Here is a 19955-nt window from a genome sequence, read left to right on the forward strand (position 1 = left end):
GTTGAACTGCCTAATATTATTTGCATCTGATTTTTATCATTAACAGTTAATGTCAGCACATCACACATTTTTCAAAGTTTGTTATTCATGTTTTTTTTGTATTATTTTGTTGTTAGATGATATATTATCTTAAACAATCGATTTTCTTATGGCTGCTTGGTAGGGTTTGACATTGTTAGCAAAGTGACGCAACAATTTGCCAAACTGAACATAAGACTTTGCAAATATTTTTTCTTGATTCTGGTGACTTAATTTATCGGGCTGGTCTGATTTTGCTACTCTTCGTTTTATAAACGTTGCGTTTGTCGGTGGTATGCCCCACCTGCTGAAAGTGCAATTTAGCAGAAGTGACGTCACGTACATGTCGTATGATCCCGGAACAGATGCAAGTACGTCTGAGTAACAAATATTTTCAGTACAGTCTTTTTTTCCACTATAAAATAACGTTAAAAAAAACCATAAGTATGAGGTATAAATTATCCTTTTTTAAGTAAAATAAAACTATAAATTATACTTTTTATACAAAGTAATTGAAAATGACTGCTGATATTAGTAGTATCCAGTTCTTGGTTGTAATTAATAGTTTAAATTGATTCCCACTAAGTTAATCAGAAGTTTCACATTCAGTTAAAAAAGTGAACTCTGGCTAAAACTAAAAAAATGAAGGGATCTGTAACACTTAGTATTTTAACATTGACGTTAAGTAACTGAACATGATACAGCAGGTTTGTTTGGTTTATATACATTACTGCAATGTTATAATATTAGGTTTGACAGATTATTATTGTTCACTTTTTGTAGTATATAGGTATATAGATGCACTGAGAAGAGTATACCGTAGCTGTTGTTTTTATTACCGTTACTCTTTTAAACTAAGTTGTCTAATTTATGTTAAAAAAAAAAATGTTTTTACTGTATTATAATGCCACTGACAGCAGGTTTGTTGGGTTTATTCACATTACGACAATGCTAAAACATTAGGTGTAAAATATGTATTTTCTTTAAGATTGACCATGTGTCCACTTTGTTTCAGTGTGGTGCTGAAACATCTATAATGTGACGATGTTGGTGAAACAACTTCAGCAACTATCATAATTATTTAATTGTAATTAATCTATTATTGTTTCTTGTAGTATAAAATTAATTATTATGTTATTTTTATTAATAAACAAAAAATAAGTATTATTATTGTTAGAACAGACGTCATAAGCCATTTAATTGATCTCAGGCTAATTTACTTATTCAATTGATATCAATTAGCGGTTTCTGATATTAACTTTGATCATTATATTTGGTTATCATTAACTCATTTTCTGAAGAAAAATATATATTAGAGCCGTGAATTAAGTGTATTGTTTTACATTTTTATGTCTGTAGTGAAGGTCTCTGGACTCAGAGTGCCGCTGTTGATCAGCATGTTAAAGTTTTGCAGAATAAATTTCCAGCAGGACCTCCCCTCTTATCTCCACATATTAAAGACAGAAACAGCCGCGCTGCGGAACGTCGCGGACATGGAGGATTTTTAACAAAGACATCTCGACTATCGCCTTGTACTTCAAGGATCCAGACTGAGGGAATATTTCTTGCATGGACTCCAGCACTGAGTGAAGATCAGCTTTTATTACGGGGATATTTGTTGGCGGCTTGTTTCCTGCTGCAGTGGATAATGTCGGGTAGAACAATGGCGCGGCAAGTACTGGTCCTGTTTTTCTCGCTCGTCTCCTTCAGTTCAGTGCGCGCGCAGGTCACTTATTCTGTTCCCGAGGAGATGCCGAGGGGTTCTGTAGTTGGGAACATAGCGCAGGACCTGGGATTAGAGATAAAAAGGCTGAAATCGGGAAAAGCTCACATTTTTACATCAGACAGCGCTGAACACATCGAGCTGAATCGAGACAGAGGTCTCCTGTTAATCAAAGAGAAGATAGATCGCGAGGCTTTATGCGGTCAGACGACGCCCTGCGCGCTCCATTTTCAGATCATTCTGGAAAATCCAATGGAATTTTACAGTGTCACAGTGGAGGTGACGGATATTAATGATAATCCACCTTCTTTTCCAAAGAATGAAATGGAATTTAAAATTAGCGAGTCTGCTGTTCCCGGTGTGATATTCGCCTTAGAGAGAGCAGTAGACCCGGATGTTGGGATGAACGGACTTCAGAGCTACTCGCTACATCCTACTGACCATTTTACTCTTAAATTAAAACAACTGTCCGACGGTGGGAAGATGGTTGAAATGGTCCTACAAAAATCTTTAGACAGAGAAAATAAAGAGCAGATGACTTTGGTGTTAACAGCTCTGGATGGAGGTGATCCTCAGTTAACGGGAACCGCGCAAATACACGTAACTGTGCTGGATGTAAACGACAACGCGCCAGTTTTTACGCAAAAGGTTTACAAGACTTCCATCACCGAGAATACAGCAATAGGTACAGCAGTAATTAAAGTCAGTGCTAATGATGCTGACGATGGATCTAATAGTAAAATATCTTATTCTATAACAAATTCAGCTGATAGTATTTCACAGCTGTTTGACATCGACATAAATATTGGTGAGTTAAAAATAATCAGAAATATTGATTATGAAAAGTCTCACCATTATGAAATACATGTACAGGCACGTGATGAAGGAGGTCTTACTGATACATGCAAAATTGACGTAGACGTCATGGATTCAAATGACAACATTCCAATTATTAAAATCATGTCAAAAATAAGTATGTTACCTGAAGACTCTAAACTTGGAACAGTTATAACAATGATAAATGTTCAGGATCCAGATTCAGGAGAAAATGGAAAGGTTTACTGTACATTAAATGAGAATATGCCCTTTACTTTAAAATCAACATCTAATAACTTCTTCAGTTTGGTGACAGATCTTAATTTAGACAGGGAAAGAGATTCTGAGTACAACATCAGTATTAAATGTGCTGATGAGGGAGTGCCATCACTCTCCAGCAGCATCACTATCCCTATACAGATAACAGATGTTAATGATAATGCTCCTGTTTTTGAAAAGAGCTCATATGAAGCTTCAGTGCTAGAAAACAATACTCCTGGTCTGTCTATATTCAGAATAAATGCTAGAGATGCAGATCAGAACCAGAATGCGCGTGTTTCATACCTGCTGGAAGACTCTTCTGTAAATGGAGTATCTGTCTCATCATACGTTTCTGTTATGGCTGATAGTGGAGTCGTCCAGGCTGTGCGCTCTTTTGACTACGAGCAGATAAAGGAGTTTAGGTTTTGTGTTAGAGCGCAAGATGGAGGCTCCCCACCATTAAGCAGCAATGTGACTGTTAGAATAATAATCCAGGACCAGAACGATAACGCGCCTCAGATCCTGTACCCAGTGCAGACTGGTGGCTCTCCAGTGGCTGAAATGGTGCCACGTTCAGCAGATGTGGGCTATCTGGTCACTAAAGTGGTGGCTGTTGACATGGACTCTGGACAGAACGCCTGGCTCTCATATAAACTGCTGAAAGTGGCAGACAGGGCGCTGTTTGAAGTGGGGGCGCAGAATGGAGAGATCAGAACAATCCGACAAGTCACTGATAAAGACACAGTCAAACAGAAACTCACTGTTGTAGTGGAGGACAATGGACAGTCCCCTCGCTCGGCTACTGTCACTGTTAATGTGGCCGTTGCAGACGGCTTCCCTGAGCTGCTTTCTGATCTCACTGACTTCACACAAGACAAGCTGCACAGTGAAGACTTGACTTTTTACCTCATCTTGGCCTTGGCTGCAGTTTCATTTCTCTTCATCATGTCCCTCATAGCCATAATATCAGTGAAGTGTTACAGATGGAGACGTGAGCGCTTGGTTTATAAATCTGGAGTGAATCTTCCTGTTATTCCGTATTATCCACCTCTTTATGCAGATGTAGGAGGCACCGCTACTCTACAGCACACATATAATTATGATGTGTGTAGAACAACCGACTCCAGAAAGAGCGACCTGAACTTTTTAAAACCGTCTAGTCAAAGTTTCATGACCCTGGATTCTAGTGGAGCACAGACTCTTCCACATGTACATGGAGAGAGACTGATACATGAAGAACCTGAAGATCAGGTGAGGAGTTAATTTCTTGTTTTTTATTTCAACACACTCTAGAATTTTCTTCTTTTTAGAATATCTAATAATTTCTATCAGTAAGGATTTTTTATGCACTGTGTACAGTTGTTGTGACTGTCTGCATCTTTACCTTGTCATGTAGCCACTTTTATAAGAGATTGATTTTAAGACAGTGTCATGTTTAGGATACTTACCTGGCAGGGGAGATGCAGTAATCAATAAGGTGGTTCTCCCAGGCACCACAATTGTGATTTGGTGTATCTGAACTCTGTGAACTGCTCAAGTGGGCCTAATTTCTGGTATTGGTGGATGGTGTCCACTGTCTCCCCTGGCGTAGAGCAGTGCTGGCCTAGCCGCTAAGGAAGTGGACTCATAATTAGAAACGATAAGTTCTAATGACAAATTATAAAGGTGCCACTGGGGTAAATCGAGCAATGTACCGTTCCCACGCAGGTCTCTCCAGGCTTACAAAAAGTTTCTTGTGTGCACCTTGTGCTATGACATACTGTGTATCACTCTAACAAACCAATCACTTTAACTTTAGGATGGTATGGGCTTGTAAAATGCAACTTTTTTCACTTCAGCTCTTAAATAGATTGCTAAAAATTATGTTTATAACAAATTGATTTACATTACATAAGAACTCTTACCCTGATCAATCTAATCAACAACAAATGTTCTCACAAAAAGAAAGAAATACATAAAAAATACATTAAATGAATAATGTTTCACCTTGTATTACGACACAAACAGGGACAAAAGTAGTCAGACTCAGGAGCATCTATATGTTAAACCAAGACACTTTCTTTTACACAATGGCGACAAACAAACAAATATAGGAATAGCATTTTGGACAAAGAGAAACTGGACACAGGGAAAGGGAAGGATATCACTCTCACTGGGGACATACCACACACACTGCAGTCCCACTGACACAGCTGAGAGTGCAACTAAGACCTGATAAGATACCACACAATTTACACACCAGTGTTCCACTCAGACTTATTTCGCCGCAGCACAAGCAGAAAGGATGCAAATGCACGACTCCATGCAAACAGACAGGGAACAGAACACGGAACATCAAGAAAACCTGGCCCGGAATGCCAGGTAACGTTCGGCTCATGACAACTTTTATTTAAACGATAGCGGTGGCGCGCAAACTGAGCCTCAGCGCGCTTGTGTGGTTCAAGGTTCAATACCGAAACAGTGATGCAGGCAACCATTTATAGTGAGGGAGCCAGATTCGTGTAATCAAGAGTCGGCGTGGCCTGCGCACATTTATTCGGGAACTCCTGTCAGCTGCGCGAAGACGTGGGAGGAGCCGCCGTGACACCTTGTAACTGTGAACAAAATTATTATTATTATTATTTGCGCTTATCATTTCTGTATACTGACTTCACACTAACTTATGTTTAAACCAAATAAGAACATATATATGTAGACAGATGAAAACATGTTGCAGGATTTATTGTGTGATTTAAATAAATAAAACAAAACCCACATGGAACTATGAACGCCTTAGACGTTATTCTATTTCAATTTTTCCTTCATGTTTAATTCATTTCTAATTCTTCTAAAGTTTAACTCACAGTGGAACTGTAAAGTCAGGCTGATGTCGGGAGAAAATAGTCAGTGAGGTGATTCCATGAAGACAGCAGCTTTTCAGAAAACAAAGAACCAGCGTGAGTGACGCTTTTTATAAACGGTGTTTATAATACTGGTAAAGAACAGATTCCCAGGAGTCCTCTCCGAATTCACCATTTTTATACACTACACGGATAGCAATTCACTTTTTTTTACCTCGTGTTGTCATTGGTTGTTCTCTCGTTTCTCCTCACGGTCTCCCTCGTAACTGTACTGTCAGCTAAATATTACAAAAACAAAGAGACGTGAACGCACTTTCTTTTAAACCGACGGCGATCTTCCGGTCATTCCGTATATCCGCCCGTTTACGCAGATGTCTTTTAATAATTAAGTCTGAGCTAAAAATGTTTTTGGAAATGTTTTGTGCTTTTTGTTCTAATGACTGTCTAAAATCACAAAGAATTTAAATGCCTAAAAAAATCACGTGAACAAACTCTCAGTGTACTGACCATGGTGCTGAAACATCTGATTCACGCCAAATAAGAATATTATAGAAGCATCTGTTATTGATCCATATTTAATCAGTCACGGGCCATTCTTTCAGTAGAAAACAGTAACCATAACATCACGATCAATATATAAAGGCACTATATATCCTGAATATCCGAATTCTTGGTTGCCATACTTGATATTGCATTTATGGAGTGAAATATATCAAAATAATTAATATGTGTATTCACATTAAAGCTGTGATTTAGTTCGATATGCTTTGAATCTTACTTGCTAACTTGACGTAAAAAAAGAATAAAACTTTTGAGCAACGAACACGACGTAATCACGTGGAAGCAACAATTTAAATGTTTCAAGAAGAATGTGTAATTTATCTGAATGGACTCAGAGTGCCGCTGTTGATCAGCATGTTGCAGTTTTGCAGAATAAATTTGCAGCAGGACCTCCCCTCTTATCTCCACATATTAAAGACAGAAACAGCCGCGCTGCGGAACGTCGCGGACATGGAGGATTTTTAACAAAGACATCTCGAGTATCGCCTTGTACTTCAAGGATCCAGACTGAGGGAATATTTCTTCCATGGACTCCAGCACTGAGTGAAGATCAGCTTTTATTACGGGGATATTTGTTGGCGGCTTGTTTCCTGCTGCAGTGGATAATGTCGATTAGAACAATGGCGCGGCAAGTACTGGTCCTGTTTTTCTCGCTCGTCTCCTTCAGTTCAGTGCGCGCGCAGGTCACTTATTCTGTTCCCGAGGAGATGCCGAGGGGTTCTGTAGTTGGGAACATAGCGCAGGACCTGGGATTAGAGATAAAAAGACTGAAATCGGGAAAAGCTCGAATCTACACCACAGACAGCGCTGAACACATTGAGCTGAATCGAGACAGAGGTCTCCTGTTAATCAAAGAGAAGATAGATCGCGAGGCTTTATGCGGTCAGACGACGCCCTGCGCGGTCCATTTTCAGATCATTCTGGAAAATCCAATGGAATTTTACAGTGTAACAGTGGAGGTGACGGATATTAATGATAATCCACCTCATTTCAAGAAGAATGAAATGAAATTTAAGATTAGTGAGTCGGCTGTTCCCGGTGTGATATTCGTGTTAGAGAGAGCAGTAGACCCGGATGTTGGGATGAACGGTCTTCAGAGCTACTCGCTACATCCTACTGATCATTTCACTCTTAAATTACAGAAACAGGCTGATGGTGAGCAAATTGTTGGAATGATGTTACAAAAATCTCTAGACAGAGAAAAAAAAGAGCAGATGACTTTGGTGTTAACAGCTCTGGATGGAGGTGATCCTCAGTTAACGGGAACCGCGCAAATACACGTAACTGTGCTGGATGCAAACGACAACGCGCCAGTTTTTACGCAAAAGGTTTACAAGACTTCCATCACCGAGAATACAGCAATAGGTACAGCAGTAATTAAAGTCAGTGCTAATGATGCTGACGAGGGATCTAATAGTAAAATATCATATTCTATAACAAATACGGAAGGTGTCATTCCTGAATTATTTCATGTCAGTGAGAATGAAGGCAATTTGAAAGTAATTGGAAACATTGATTATGAAAAATCTCACCGTTATCAAATACTTGTACAGGCAAGTGATGAAGGTGGCCTAACAGACCAATGTAAAATTGAAGTGGATGTTGTTGATAGAAATGACAACAGTCCAGTAATTAATATTATGTCAAAATTAAATATGATACCTGAAGATTCAAAACCTGGTACAGTTATAACAATGATAAATGTTCAGGATCCAGATTCAGGAGAAAATGGAAAGGTTTACTGTACATTAAATGAGAATATGCCCTTTACTTTAAAATCAACATCTAATAACTTCTTCAGTTTGGTGACAGATCTTAATTTAGACAGGGAAAGAGATTCTGAATACAACATCAGTATTAAATGTGCTGATGAGGGAGTGCCGTCACTCTCCAGCAGCATCACTATCCCTATACAGATAACAGATGTTAATGATAATGCTCCTGTTTTTGAAAAGAGCTCATATGAAGCTTCAGTGCTAGAAAACAATACTCCTGGTCTGTCTATATTCAGAATAAATGCTAGAGATGCAGATCAGAACCAGAATGCGCGTGTTTCATACCTGCTGGAAGACTCTTCTGTAAATGGAGTCTCTGTCTCATCATATGTTTCTGTTATGGCTGATAGTGGAGTCGTCCAGGCAGTGCGCTCTTTTGACTATGAGCAGATAAAGGAGTTTAGGTTTTGTGTTAGAGCGCAAGATGGAGGCTCCCTACCATTAAGCAGCAATGTGACTGTTAGAATAATAATCCAGGACCAGAACGATAACGCGCCTCAGATCCTGTACCCAGTGCAGACTGGAGGCTCTCCAGTGGCTGAAATGGTGCCACGTTCAGCAGATGTGGGCTATCTGGTCACTAAAGTGGTGGCTGTTGACGTGGACTCTGGACAGAACGCCTGGCTCTCATATAAACTGCTGAAAGTGGCAGACAGGGCGCTGTTTGAAGTGGGGGCACAGAATGGAGAGATCAGAACAATCCGACAAGTCACTGATAAAGACACAGTCAAACAGAAACTCACTGTTGTTGTGGAGGACAATGGACAGTCCCCTCGTTCGGCTACTGTCACTGTTAATGTGGCCGTTGCAGACGGCTTCCCTGAGCTTCTTGCTGATCTCACTGACTTCACACAAGACAAGCTGCACAATGAAGACTTGACTTTTTACCTCATCTTGGCCTTGGCTGCAGTTTCATTTCTCTTCATCATGTCCCTCATAGCCATAATATCAGTGAAGTGTTACAGATGGAGACGTGAGCGCTTGTTTTATAAATCTGGAGCGAATCTTCCTGTTATTCCGTATTATCCACCTCTTTATGCAGATGTAGGAGGCACCGCTACTCTACATAACACATATAATTATGATGTGTGTAGAACAACCGACTCCAGAAAGAGCGACATGAACTTTTTAAAACCGTCTAGCCAAAGTTTCATGACTCTGGATTCTAGTGGCACTCAGACTCTTCCACATGTACATGGAGAGGGACTGATACACGAAGAGCATGAAGATCAGGTGAGGAGAAAACCTTTTGCTTTTTATCTTATCACACGGTAGCAATTTATTTTTTGAAGAACATCAAATAACGTTAAGGATTTGTTATGCACTGTGTACATGTGTTGTGTCAATCTACATTTTTACTTGAACATGTAGACAAACTGATGGATGATGCATTTTAAGACAGTATCATGTTTAGGATACTTAAGAGGCAAGGGAGATGCATTAAACAACAAGGTGGTTCACTCAGGACGATGCTCTGCCTTTGCACTTTGCTGGATCTGATCTCTGTAAACTCTCCAAATGTGAATACTTTCAGGTTTTGATGGACTCTGTTCACTCTCTCCCCTGACTTGGAGCAATAGTGGCCTAGCAGCGAATTAAGTTATTTGTAACTGTAAGGTTGCACATTCTATTTCCATATCATCAAGGTTCCACTGGGGTAAAGTTGAACAAGGTGCCATCCCTAGGTTTAAAAAATGTGGTTTTCACCTTCTCCTGTGCTATAAATTAAAGGATTGTTTCAGCTTGCCACATGCAGCATTATAGTGCTGTCATGACGGTGGGCTGACGGGGGAAGGAAGCGCAGAGGCGGGACATAAGGGAAACAATGATTTTATTATTAACTAAAAATAAACGAGGCACAGTGACCGAAAACAGGGGGAATAACGGGGAGAACAAAAACTAGCCCACAGGCATGTGGCAGTTTTCATACCTCTATAGGTTGCCAGGTAACAAATGAAGGTCCCAAACTGAGTTTACTGTAATGTTGAAGCCTTAGAAGGGGCGGAGTCACAGACTTTTAAACAGTGGTCAGAATTGGCTTCAGCTGTAGCCACCAGCTGGAGCCAATCCTGACAAGTGCAGTGTAAATATATTATTTATAATTGATATACATTGTATAATAAGTTTCACCCTGATCAGTGTAATTAGCAACAAAAATAAAAAAATGCATGAAAAATACATTAAATTAAAAATATGTATTACCTTGTGTAATGACACAAACAGAAAGTCTGCTTTTGTTGACAAAGGGATCGGACCGAGGTGCAGATGCATTACACCAACACAACTTATTTTAGACCATGGCAATGGGAAGCGTCTTTGGGGAAAGTGCCGAGAGTACCTAAAATGATGACACACAACAATTAACATACACTAGAGTGCTCCCACTCAGATTTGATTAAACCTGTGTGGTTGAGTGCAAACGACGTCTCAGAGCGCTTGTGTGATTCGGGCTCAATATGATGTTGTAGCATATTCAGCACCTCTGTTGTCAGATGCACACCCTGTGCGGGCATGTACATTTCAAGACATTTGCTTTAAGTCTACCAGCACATGCATATTAAAGCCATGCACATGTTTTACACACTCATGGCAACAATGGATGAATGATCTCATGCTTCCATTTTAATCTGTGACATAAACTTAGTAAGTAAGTAAGAAACAACACAAACAGCATTGCTCTTGTTCCATGACACAGTCTGCCCAGATCTGCTCATTTCTGACTCCTTTAATCACTTTCAATACAGTAAACATACTCTGAAAGTTATATAATACTAGAGTTTTCGGAAGCAGACTTTTTTGGGGGAGCTTCCTGCCTGACACGAAAAGCACCCCTACTCTCTCATTCCTCTTCTGATGTTCAACCACCTGTTCAGTTTGCAGAAGAGTTCTTACAGGGGAGGGCAATTGATCTGGGCACCACACAGAAGGCAGTGAACAAGCATTATTCCCCTCATAGAATCTGTTTTGTTTAGCTCAGAATTGTCAGTTCAGTAATTTCATGTTGGTGTTGTTTTGCATATGACCTTGATTTTATTTGCTGAATACAAATTGTATAAGGGATGACCAAGATATTTTAGGCTTAGGGTTACAGTGGTATTAACAACACTGGTAAAATTGAAGTTAAAATTTTAATTTATTGTTTACATGCAGATTCCTTCTGGTGTCTTTGTAGTGTGTTCGTGTGGTAAATGTCAATTATGGAGAAAACAGAGACTCAGATGATCTCCTCAGCTGTCCTCACTGTCCACTCTAGGGTCCAATGGGGTGCAGATTGCAAACCAGACAGTGATGCAGCTGGTCAGAATGCTCTCAATAGTCCCTCTATATAAGGTGGCTAATCAGGAGACCCAGAGTGGCTAATCAGGAGGACCGGGATGATTCCCAGTGGGGCTATCTGATGGGCCACAAGGGCCTGTGTTCAGTCTTAGCAGTGGGTTGATTACAAACACTGCTACCGCATGCCCTCACAAACAAACAAACATATATATATATGTGTGTGTGTGTGTGTGTGTGTATCCACACACACACACACACACACACACACACACACACACACATATATATATATGTTTGTTTGTTTGTTTATTTGTTTGTTTGTTTATGGCAGACGCACCCTGTCGTAACATGTCAGTGTAACCTCAGTAAAGTTAGTGGGTCCTGTGTTCGACAGAAATTAACAGAGTTTCACTGCATTTTCCCTTACTCTCTTACTTCATATACATTAATATAGCACATGGTCAGTGGTGTTTGAAAGACGGAAAGTAGCTAAGGTTGCACAGAGAATGCTATGCTAGAATTAAAAAGAGAAATGCTCTGAAAACAAACACAGCTAAATGTGTAAAAAAAAATTTACTTTTTCACTTAAACGAGCTTGCGGTTTGTAACATCAAATGAGGACAATAAAATGGGTAGGGCAAGATGTTGAGCTTGGCCTGCAAACCACTGTTCAAGTCAATTAATAATCAAGTCAGTGAATTGTGTGGCATATAACATAACATTATATAATTTAAATAATAGTATGATGTGACACCACCTAACTGGGAAACTGCGAAACTGAAGCACTAGCCATAAGTCCAGAGTGGGGAGGTAGGATTACTGAATTAATTACATTATTACTAGTGAATTAATATAATGAAGACTGCGAACACTTATAAAGTTTCTGATATCCTTGAAAAGGATGCGTTGTAAAGAATAATGTTGGGAGTATGCAGAGAAGATTAACACACTTCACAAACTCAAAGGACAAACTCAAAGATGTGCAACAGTGATTTCTCCTAGCCAGATGGACTGAATGACTTCTTTGCACATTTTGACATTTTGAGGCAGCAATCACAGAGCCAGTTAGATAGATGCTTACCCCACCCAACGATCAAGTACTCTTGTCTGTACACAGCAGACATCAGGTTGACTCTCCACAGGGTAAAGCTGCAAAAAGCTGCTGGACCAGACAACATACCTAGACGGTTGCTACAGGAATGTGCTGACCTGCTTGCAGGCATCCTAATGGACATTTTCAATACATCACTAAGATCAGCTGTGATACCTGCATGCCTCAAAACCACAAAAATTACCCAAGTGCCAAAGAAGTCTACTGTGTCCTGCCACAATGACTACTGGCCAATGACACTTACACCCATCATCACAAGTGCTTTGAGAGGCTGGTATTTAAAGAGGCTGGTCTAATTACATAAAAGTTGCTAATAATTGTTGCCTCACCTGTATACTGCAAACAGTTTAGTTAATCTTAAAATATTTGTAAATGTATATTTTATTGTTATTTATTTTGACAATGTTTCTATTTATTTCAAAATAATGATGGCACCTGTTGTTATTCTATTCATGACAAAAAGGTTGCCATAAAAAGTACCCCCAAAAAAGTCATCTGAAGGTCCCACTATGATATAAGTTTCAGAGAATGTTTACTGTGGTGATGCTGATTAGTGAAGTGAGTTTCATGGATGATAATGCATGTAACAGTGTCCAGCTGCTTGTGATATTTTACATAAAAGGTACAGGTAAAATAAAACATGATAAATGTCATAAAGTGCAGCACATAAAGAATGAATGTGAATGAATGCTAATTTGTCAATGATGAAAACAAAATACATTCAAAATGCAGAAATTAATTAGCAATGTTAAGCAAATAAGTCTTGAATACTGAAGCTGATTCAACTGAAATAATCCACTGTTTGGTAAAAAAAAATGCCAAGAGGTGGAGAAATGAGCTAAATCGCGCAGGCTGTGTCAGGAATAAGAGCGATATTGTGTCCTACTCATTATAATATATTTATGTCATACATTAAAAAGAAAGCATGAGATCCATTGCATCAATTGTTGCCATGAGTGTGTTAAATATGCATATGGCTTTAATATGCATGTCATGGTAGACTTAAAACAAACATCTTGAAATTTTGACGACACGGGTGGTTAATATGCCGCAACCTGAAGCCAGAACACTGATGCAGGCAAAAATTTATAGTGAGGGTTGATTGTGCAATTTATTTAAATAAATCAAAAACCCATTTAAACAGATGTCTTTTAAGTATTATTTCTGTACTGGAAGTGTTTTTGTGTGCTTGTAATAATTACTAAAAAACACAATGACGTTTAAATGCCAAAAGGATGCCAAAAGTATCCAATGACACCTTATGACTGCCCTATGATCCAATGACACTTCTTGGTGCCTTTTTCCATTTCCAGTGGTGGGCAAACATGATGTCAATGTGAAAGAATCTACTATAGTTAACATTCTTGATAATCAACTGAAATGTACTTGACTAAATCTTGTCTGCAAAAGAAACATAAAATAAATTATGTTACTTTTATTAAATGTTTTTTGTAAAGACCTCCATTTCGATTTTGTCAGAACTAAACTAGATGACTATGACACTGCTGTGGTCCATATTTAATCAAGCACGGGAAATTCTTTAAAAAAAAAAAAACATTCATCATAAAATCATGATCAATATCTACAGGCATCATTACTTTTATACTTGGAAATTTGTATTCTTTGTTGCCATACTTGATATTTCTTCACTTGATAATCCTTTAATTATATATAATATGTATATTTACATATATCCTGTGATATTAATCGTTATGCATGAAATCTTATTTGTTTCCTTGATGTAAAAATTGAGTAATCCTTTTCAGCAACAAACACGACGTAATCACGTGGATGCTAGACTTTAAACGTTTCAAAAGAAGATGTAGTTAAGCTGAATAGACTCAGAGTGCCGCTGTTGATCAGCAGGTTGCAGTTTTGCAGAATATATTTCCAGCAGGACCTCCCCTCTTATCTCCACATATTAAAGACAGAAACAGCCGCGCTGCGGAACGTCGCGGACATGGAGGATTTTTAACAAAGACATCTCGAGTATCGCCTTGTACTTCAAGGATCCAGACTGAGGGAATATTTCTTCCATGGACTCCAGCACTGAGTGAAGATCAGCTTTTATTACGGGGATATTTGTTGGCGGCTTGTTTCCTGCTGCAGTGGATAATGTCGGGTAGAACAATGGCGCGGCAAGTACTGGTCCTGTTTTTCTCGCTCGTCTCCTTCAGTTCAGTGCGCGCGCAGGTCACTTATTCTGTTCCCGAGGAGATGCCGAGGGGTTCTGTAGTTGGGAACATAGCGCAGGACCTGGGATTAGAGATAAAAAGACTGAAATCGGGAAAAGCTCGAATCTACACCACAGACAGCGCTGAACACATCGAGCTGAATCGAGACAGAGGTCTCCTGTTAATCAAAGAGAAGATAGATCGCGAGGCTTTATGCGGTCAGACGACGCCCTGCGCGCTCCATTTTCAGATCATTCTGGAAAATCCAATGGAATTTTACAGTGTAACAGTGGAGGTGACGGATATTAATGATAATCCTCCTGATTTCAAAAAGAATGAAATAAAATTTAAGATTAGTGAGTCGGCTGTTCCCGGTGTGATATTCCTGTTAGAGAGAGCAGTAGACCCGGATGTTGGAATGAACGATCTTCAGAGCTACTCGCTACATCCTACTGATCATTTCACTCTTAAACTACAGAAACAAGCTGATGGTGGGCAAATTGTTGAAATGGTTCTACAAAAATCTTTAGACAGAGAGAATGAAGAGCAGATGACTTTGGTGTTAACAGCTCTGGATGGAGGTGATCCTCAGTTAACGGGAACCGCGCAAATACACGTAACTGTGCTGGATGCAAACGACAACGCGCCAGTTTTTACGCAAAAGGTTTACAAGACTTCCATCACCGAGAATACAGCAATAGGTACAGCAGTAATTAAAGTCAGTGCTAATGATGCTGACGAGGGATCTAATAGTAAAATATCATATTCTATAAAAAATACAGAAGGTGCCATTCCTGAATTATTCCATGTAAGTGAGAATGAAGGGGACTTGCAAGTAATTGGAAACATCGATTATGAAAAATCTCATCGTTATCAGATACTTGTACAGGCAAGTGATGAAGGTGGTCTAACTGATCGATGTAAAATTGAAGTGGATGTTGTTGATAGAAATGACAACAGTCCAGTAATTAATATTATGTCAAAATTAAATATGATAACTGAAGACTCTAAACCTGGTACAGTTATAACAATGATAAATGTTCAGGATCCAGATTCAGGAGAAAATGGAAAGGTTTATTGTACATTAAATGAGAATATGCCCTTTACTTTAAAATCAACATCTAATAACTTCTTCAGTTTGGTGACAGATCTTAATTTAGACAGGGAAAGAGATTCTGAGTACAACATCAGTATTAAATGTGCTGATGAGGGAGTGCCGTCACTCTCCAGCAGCATCACTATCCCTATACAGATAACAGATGTTAATGATAATGCTCCTGTTTTTGAAAAGAGCTCATATGAAACTTCAGTGCTAGAAAACAATACTCCTGGTCTGTCCATATTCAGAATAAATGCTAGAGATGCAGATCAGAACCAGAATGCGCATGTTTCATACCTGCTGGAAGACTCTTCTGTAAATGGAGTCTCTGTCTCATCATATGTTTCTGTTCTGGCTGATAGTGGAGTCGTCCAGGCTGTGCGCTCTTTTGACTATGAGCAGATAAAGGAGTTTAGGTTTTGTGTTAGAGCGCAAGATGGAGGCTCCCCACCATTAAGCAGCAATGTGACCGTTAGAATAATAATCCAGGACCAGAACGATAACGCGCCTCAGATCCTGTACCCAGTGCAGACTGGAGGCTCTCCAGTGGCTGAAATGGTGCCACGTTCAGCAGATGTGGGCTATCTGGTCACTAAAGTGGTGGCTGTTGACGTGGACTCTGGACAGAACGCCTGGCTCTCATATAAACTGCTGAAAGTGTCAGACAGGGCGCTGTTTGAAGTGGGGGCGCAGAATGGAGAGATCAGAACAATCCGACAAGTCACCGATAAAGATGCAGTCAAACAGAAACTCACTGTTGTTGTGGAGGACAATGGACAGTCCCCTCGCTCGGCTACTGTCACTGTTAACGTGGCCGTTGCAGACGGCTTCCCTGAGCTGCTTTCTGATCTCACTGACTTTACACAAGACAAACTGCACAATGAAGACTTGACTTTTTACCTCATCTTGGCCTTGGCTGCAGTTTCATTTCTCTTCATCATGTCCCTCATAGCCATAATATCAGTGAAGTGTTACAGATGGAGACGTGAGCGCTTGTTTTATAAATCTGGAGCGAATCTTCCTGTTATTCCGTATTATCCACCTCTTTATGCAGATGTAGGAGGCACCGCTACTCTACAGCACACATATAATTATGATGTGTGTAGAACAACCGACTCCAGAAAGAGCGACATGAACTTTTTAAAACCGTCTAGTCAAAGTTTCATGACCCTGGATTCTAGTGGAGCACAGACTCTTCCACATGTACATGGAGTGAGACTGACACATGAAGAACCAGAAGATCAGGTGAGGAGTTCATTTCATAATTTTTTTCATAATATACATTATTCTATCTGTATTGGTTCCTTATGCACCTCTTACACATATTATCTGTTCATACCAAACTGATTTGCATTTTATAAGAACTTTCACCCTAATCAGTGTAATTAGCAACATTTTGTTACATACTGTTATAAATATAAATGGCTCAGTGGCACCTTGGCGGATCGGGATTCAAACTGGCAACCTTCGGATTATGGGGCCGCTTCCTGAATGTGGCTATGAATGCATCACATTGTATTCTTATTTTTATTTAATTTTTTATTCATTTCTTATTCATCAAATGTTATTCACAGTGTGACTATTGATCATGCTAATTTCATGGGAAATAATGAGATGGTTCCACGAATAAAGCAGCATTTCATAATAAAATGAACCAGGATGGACATCACGATTGTTCTGGATGTACATGAATGAGTGACGCTTTTACCGTTTATAAGAACTGTGCTGCTGTGTATCACGTGTGACAATCACTTCACTTTCACTTCATAATGGTAGCAGACATCTTACGAGAAATTCTATTTGATTTTCAGACTGTATATTCTGTATAAAACTTGGATAGCAATGAACTTTTTACCCTCATGTTGGCATTGGCTGTTGTCTCGTAACTTTACTGTTAGATAAATGTTACAAATAGTCATTGCCGTGAAGGGATTTGGCGCAGATGAATAGTAATATTTGTGATATGGGTGCAGCACCACATGATGAGCTGGACTGATGGGACGTCCATGTCGGAGTCTTGGTCGCAATGGATCTGAACCCGTAGTGGCCGACAGATGGATGTTGTTAGTGAGTTCAGGTGGTACCCAGAGGAGAGGCTGTAGGTGATATGAATGGCTTGGCAAAAGGCCTTCCAGACTGCTGAGGTAATTTGGGGGCCACGGACTGACACAATGTCCTGGGGGAACAAACTATGTGTGTCAGCAGGATGTAGGAAGAGTCCAGTAATATAATACAACCCAATGTTCTCAAAATCTTCTGATCTTGTTCAGGCTTCTGTAATTGATACAGGCTCTCAGTACCCCATCTTTTATGGACACAAAGAAAAAGTTGGTGGTTGCAGGATTAATAGGTGGAGAGTAAATATATATTCGACCACTCAATCGCCATATCTCCAGGTCAGTGTTGTGGTAAATGCACTGCCTTCTGTTTGCTAAAGACCTCAGCCAGGTTGTCATAGCACTGTGGGAGCCCCTCAATGGAAGGTGCTGAGGTGAATGTAACACAGGAAGAGGCAGGTGGACGAGGGTGCAGAGAAGGTTCTGAGGTGAATGCAACACAGGAAGAGACAGGGGGACGAGGGTCCAGGGAAGGTGCTGAGGTGAATGTAACACAGGAAGAGGCAGGTGGGCGAGGGTGCAGGCAGGTTTGCTGACAATAGGGGCCCCACTTGAGAATGAGGCCAGATGACCAGGACATGTGAATGTGACATATGACATGTGGAAGACATGGAGACAGGGTGCTGCAAGCCCCAGCTTGCATGGGTTCCCCCTGATCATGAGTAGGATGGAATGCCAGAAATGTGGATGGTTGCGAATGAGCTGGCTGGATTTGAGTAGATTGGAGTATCAAGGAGGTGGCTGCTGGACGCAGTCCTACACTCACATGAGGTGAGCATCCACTTTCATTTCCAACTGGACTAGCGCTTCCTAGTGGGTTGAAATTTCATGAGTGGCCAGTTTGCTGTGAATTAGTTGAGCTAACCCTTCCAAAAGAGGAGCATTCGCAAGGCTGTGGCTTTGAGAGTGTTGTTTGCTGTCAGCATCCTAAATTCAGACCTGAATAAACTGACATGATCTGCTCTGGTGCAGCTTGTATGTGGTGTCCACCTCGCTGTCAGGATGGCAGAATGCTGATTTCAGTTCCTTCACAAATTCAGCATATGTGAGGGTAGAGGCGGAGGGAAAGGCCAGGCGGGCACCAGCCCATTCTGCAGCCTGGTCGTTGTGGAGAGACAGTGGTGAGATTTGGGTGCCATGTGTGGGATAACGGGTGGGTTGGAGCTAAACACAAAAAAAGAGAGGAAGGTTAACTCTTACAATATTTATCTCATTAGTCATGACAACAAGGAAGGATTACAACATGGTACACTTTTTATTGTTTAGTTCTTCAACAGCAGGAACTAGGTCAGTTGCTCAAGAAAAGTCCTGTTGTCTGTCATGCACAGCCAGATATGTTTGGATATAAGGTACAACCACAAATGAAGTCCTGACAGGAAACTACAAAATATCTGTTGCATAAAATGTCAGTTACAGTAAATAACGCACAATACACACAAACCAACTGAGAGCACATAATAAAACATTAACAATGCATGACAGCTTCCGCTCATTCTGTATCATCTTTTGATATTTTTTCTGTATTTGTCTCGTCCCCGTGTCTAGGAGTCGGAGACAGTGACAAATCTGTCTGACAGGTTGGTTTACGAACCAAACTAACACGTACAAACGCCGCGAAGGGTGGTTTATCGCTCAGTAATATTAATTATGCGAATGACTGTTTACAGCGCGCAAATTAATTTAACGTAAAGAAAATACAAAGCAGCAGCGAATCACGAAACAGCGGGACGGTAACAGGAGCCACGTTGCCGGTCTCGACAGACACTCCAACGCTTCCTTCTCTTTAGAGCGTTCCCGCTGATCACAACCAACCAGCCAGACCTCCGCCAATGACGGGGTGATGCGTATTGCACGTGACAGTCTACAGCTCAAACAGAAGACAGACAAACCCACCCCGCAGAGCGCGGTCTGTAAATGGTTTTTGGAAGTTTTATTTTTTTTTTTTTTACTTTTGGAATAATTACTGCCTAAACCGCACATTTATTTTGAAATCCGAAAAAAAAATCACAGGAACGGACAGTTAGTGTACTGACCATGGTCATGAAACAAATATTTCTGCCAAACTGAGAAAACGTATACTTTTATATAGACTCCAAATATAATTAACTGCGGGAAATATTTTCAGCAGAACACATTATTTATGACTTCTTCTTCAGTACATACAGGTATAATCTCTATTTAAAC

General features: G+C 40.1%; 1 protein-coding gene and 1 pseudogene across 13 annotated transcripts in view; both read left to right on the forward strand.

Moving 5' to 3' along the window:
• The window catches only part of LOC114768633 (protocadherin gamma-A2-like), a 122787-nt gene that overhangs the window by 16703 nt on the left and 86129 nt on the right, over positions 1-19955 (forward strand). For 2 of the 13 annotated variants that reach the window (XM_028961033.1, XM_028961045.1), the window contains exon 1: positions 6610-9227. The exons of 5 other annotated variants lie outside the window; for them this stretch is intronic. In XM_028961033.1, the coding sequence (XP_028816866.1) occupies positions 6825-9227 (2403 nt within the window). In that variant the 5' untranslated portion in view covers positions 6610-6824. Of the gene's footprint in view, positions 1-1485; positions 4070-6607; positions 9228-14132; positions 16900-19955 lie in introns of those variants that run through there. 6 more of the 13 variants (XM_028961066.1, XM_028961062.1, XM_028961060.1 and 3 more) reach the window with 6 other exon arrangements.
• LOC114768675 (uncharacterized) lies at positions 4259-4401 on the forward strand (annotated as a pseudogene).

This window comes from Denticeps clupeoides, chromosome 18, assembly GCF_900700375.1.
Source record: "Denticeps clupeoides chromosome 18, fDenClu1.1, whole genome shotgun sequence".
Taxonomy (NCBI): Eukaryota; Metazoa; Chordata; class Actinopteri; order Clupeiformes; family Denticipitidae; genus Denticeps; species Denticeps clupeoides.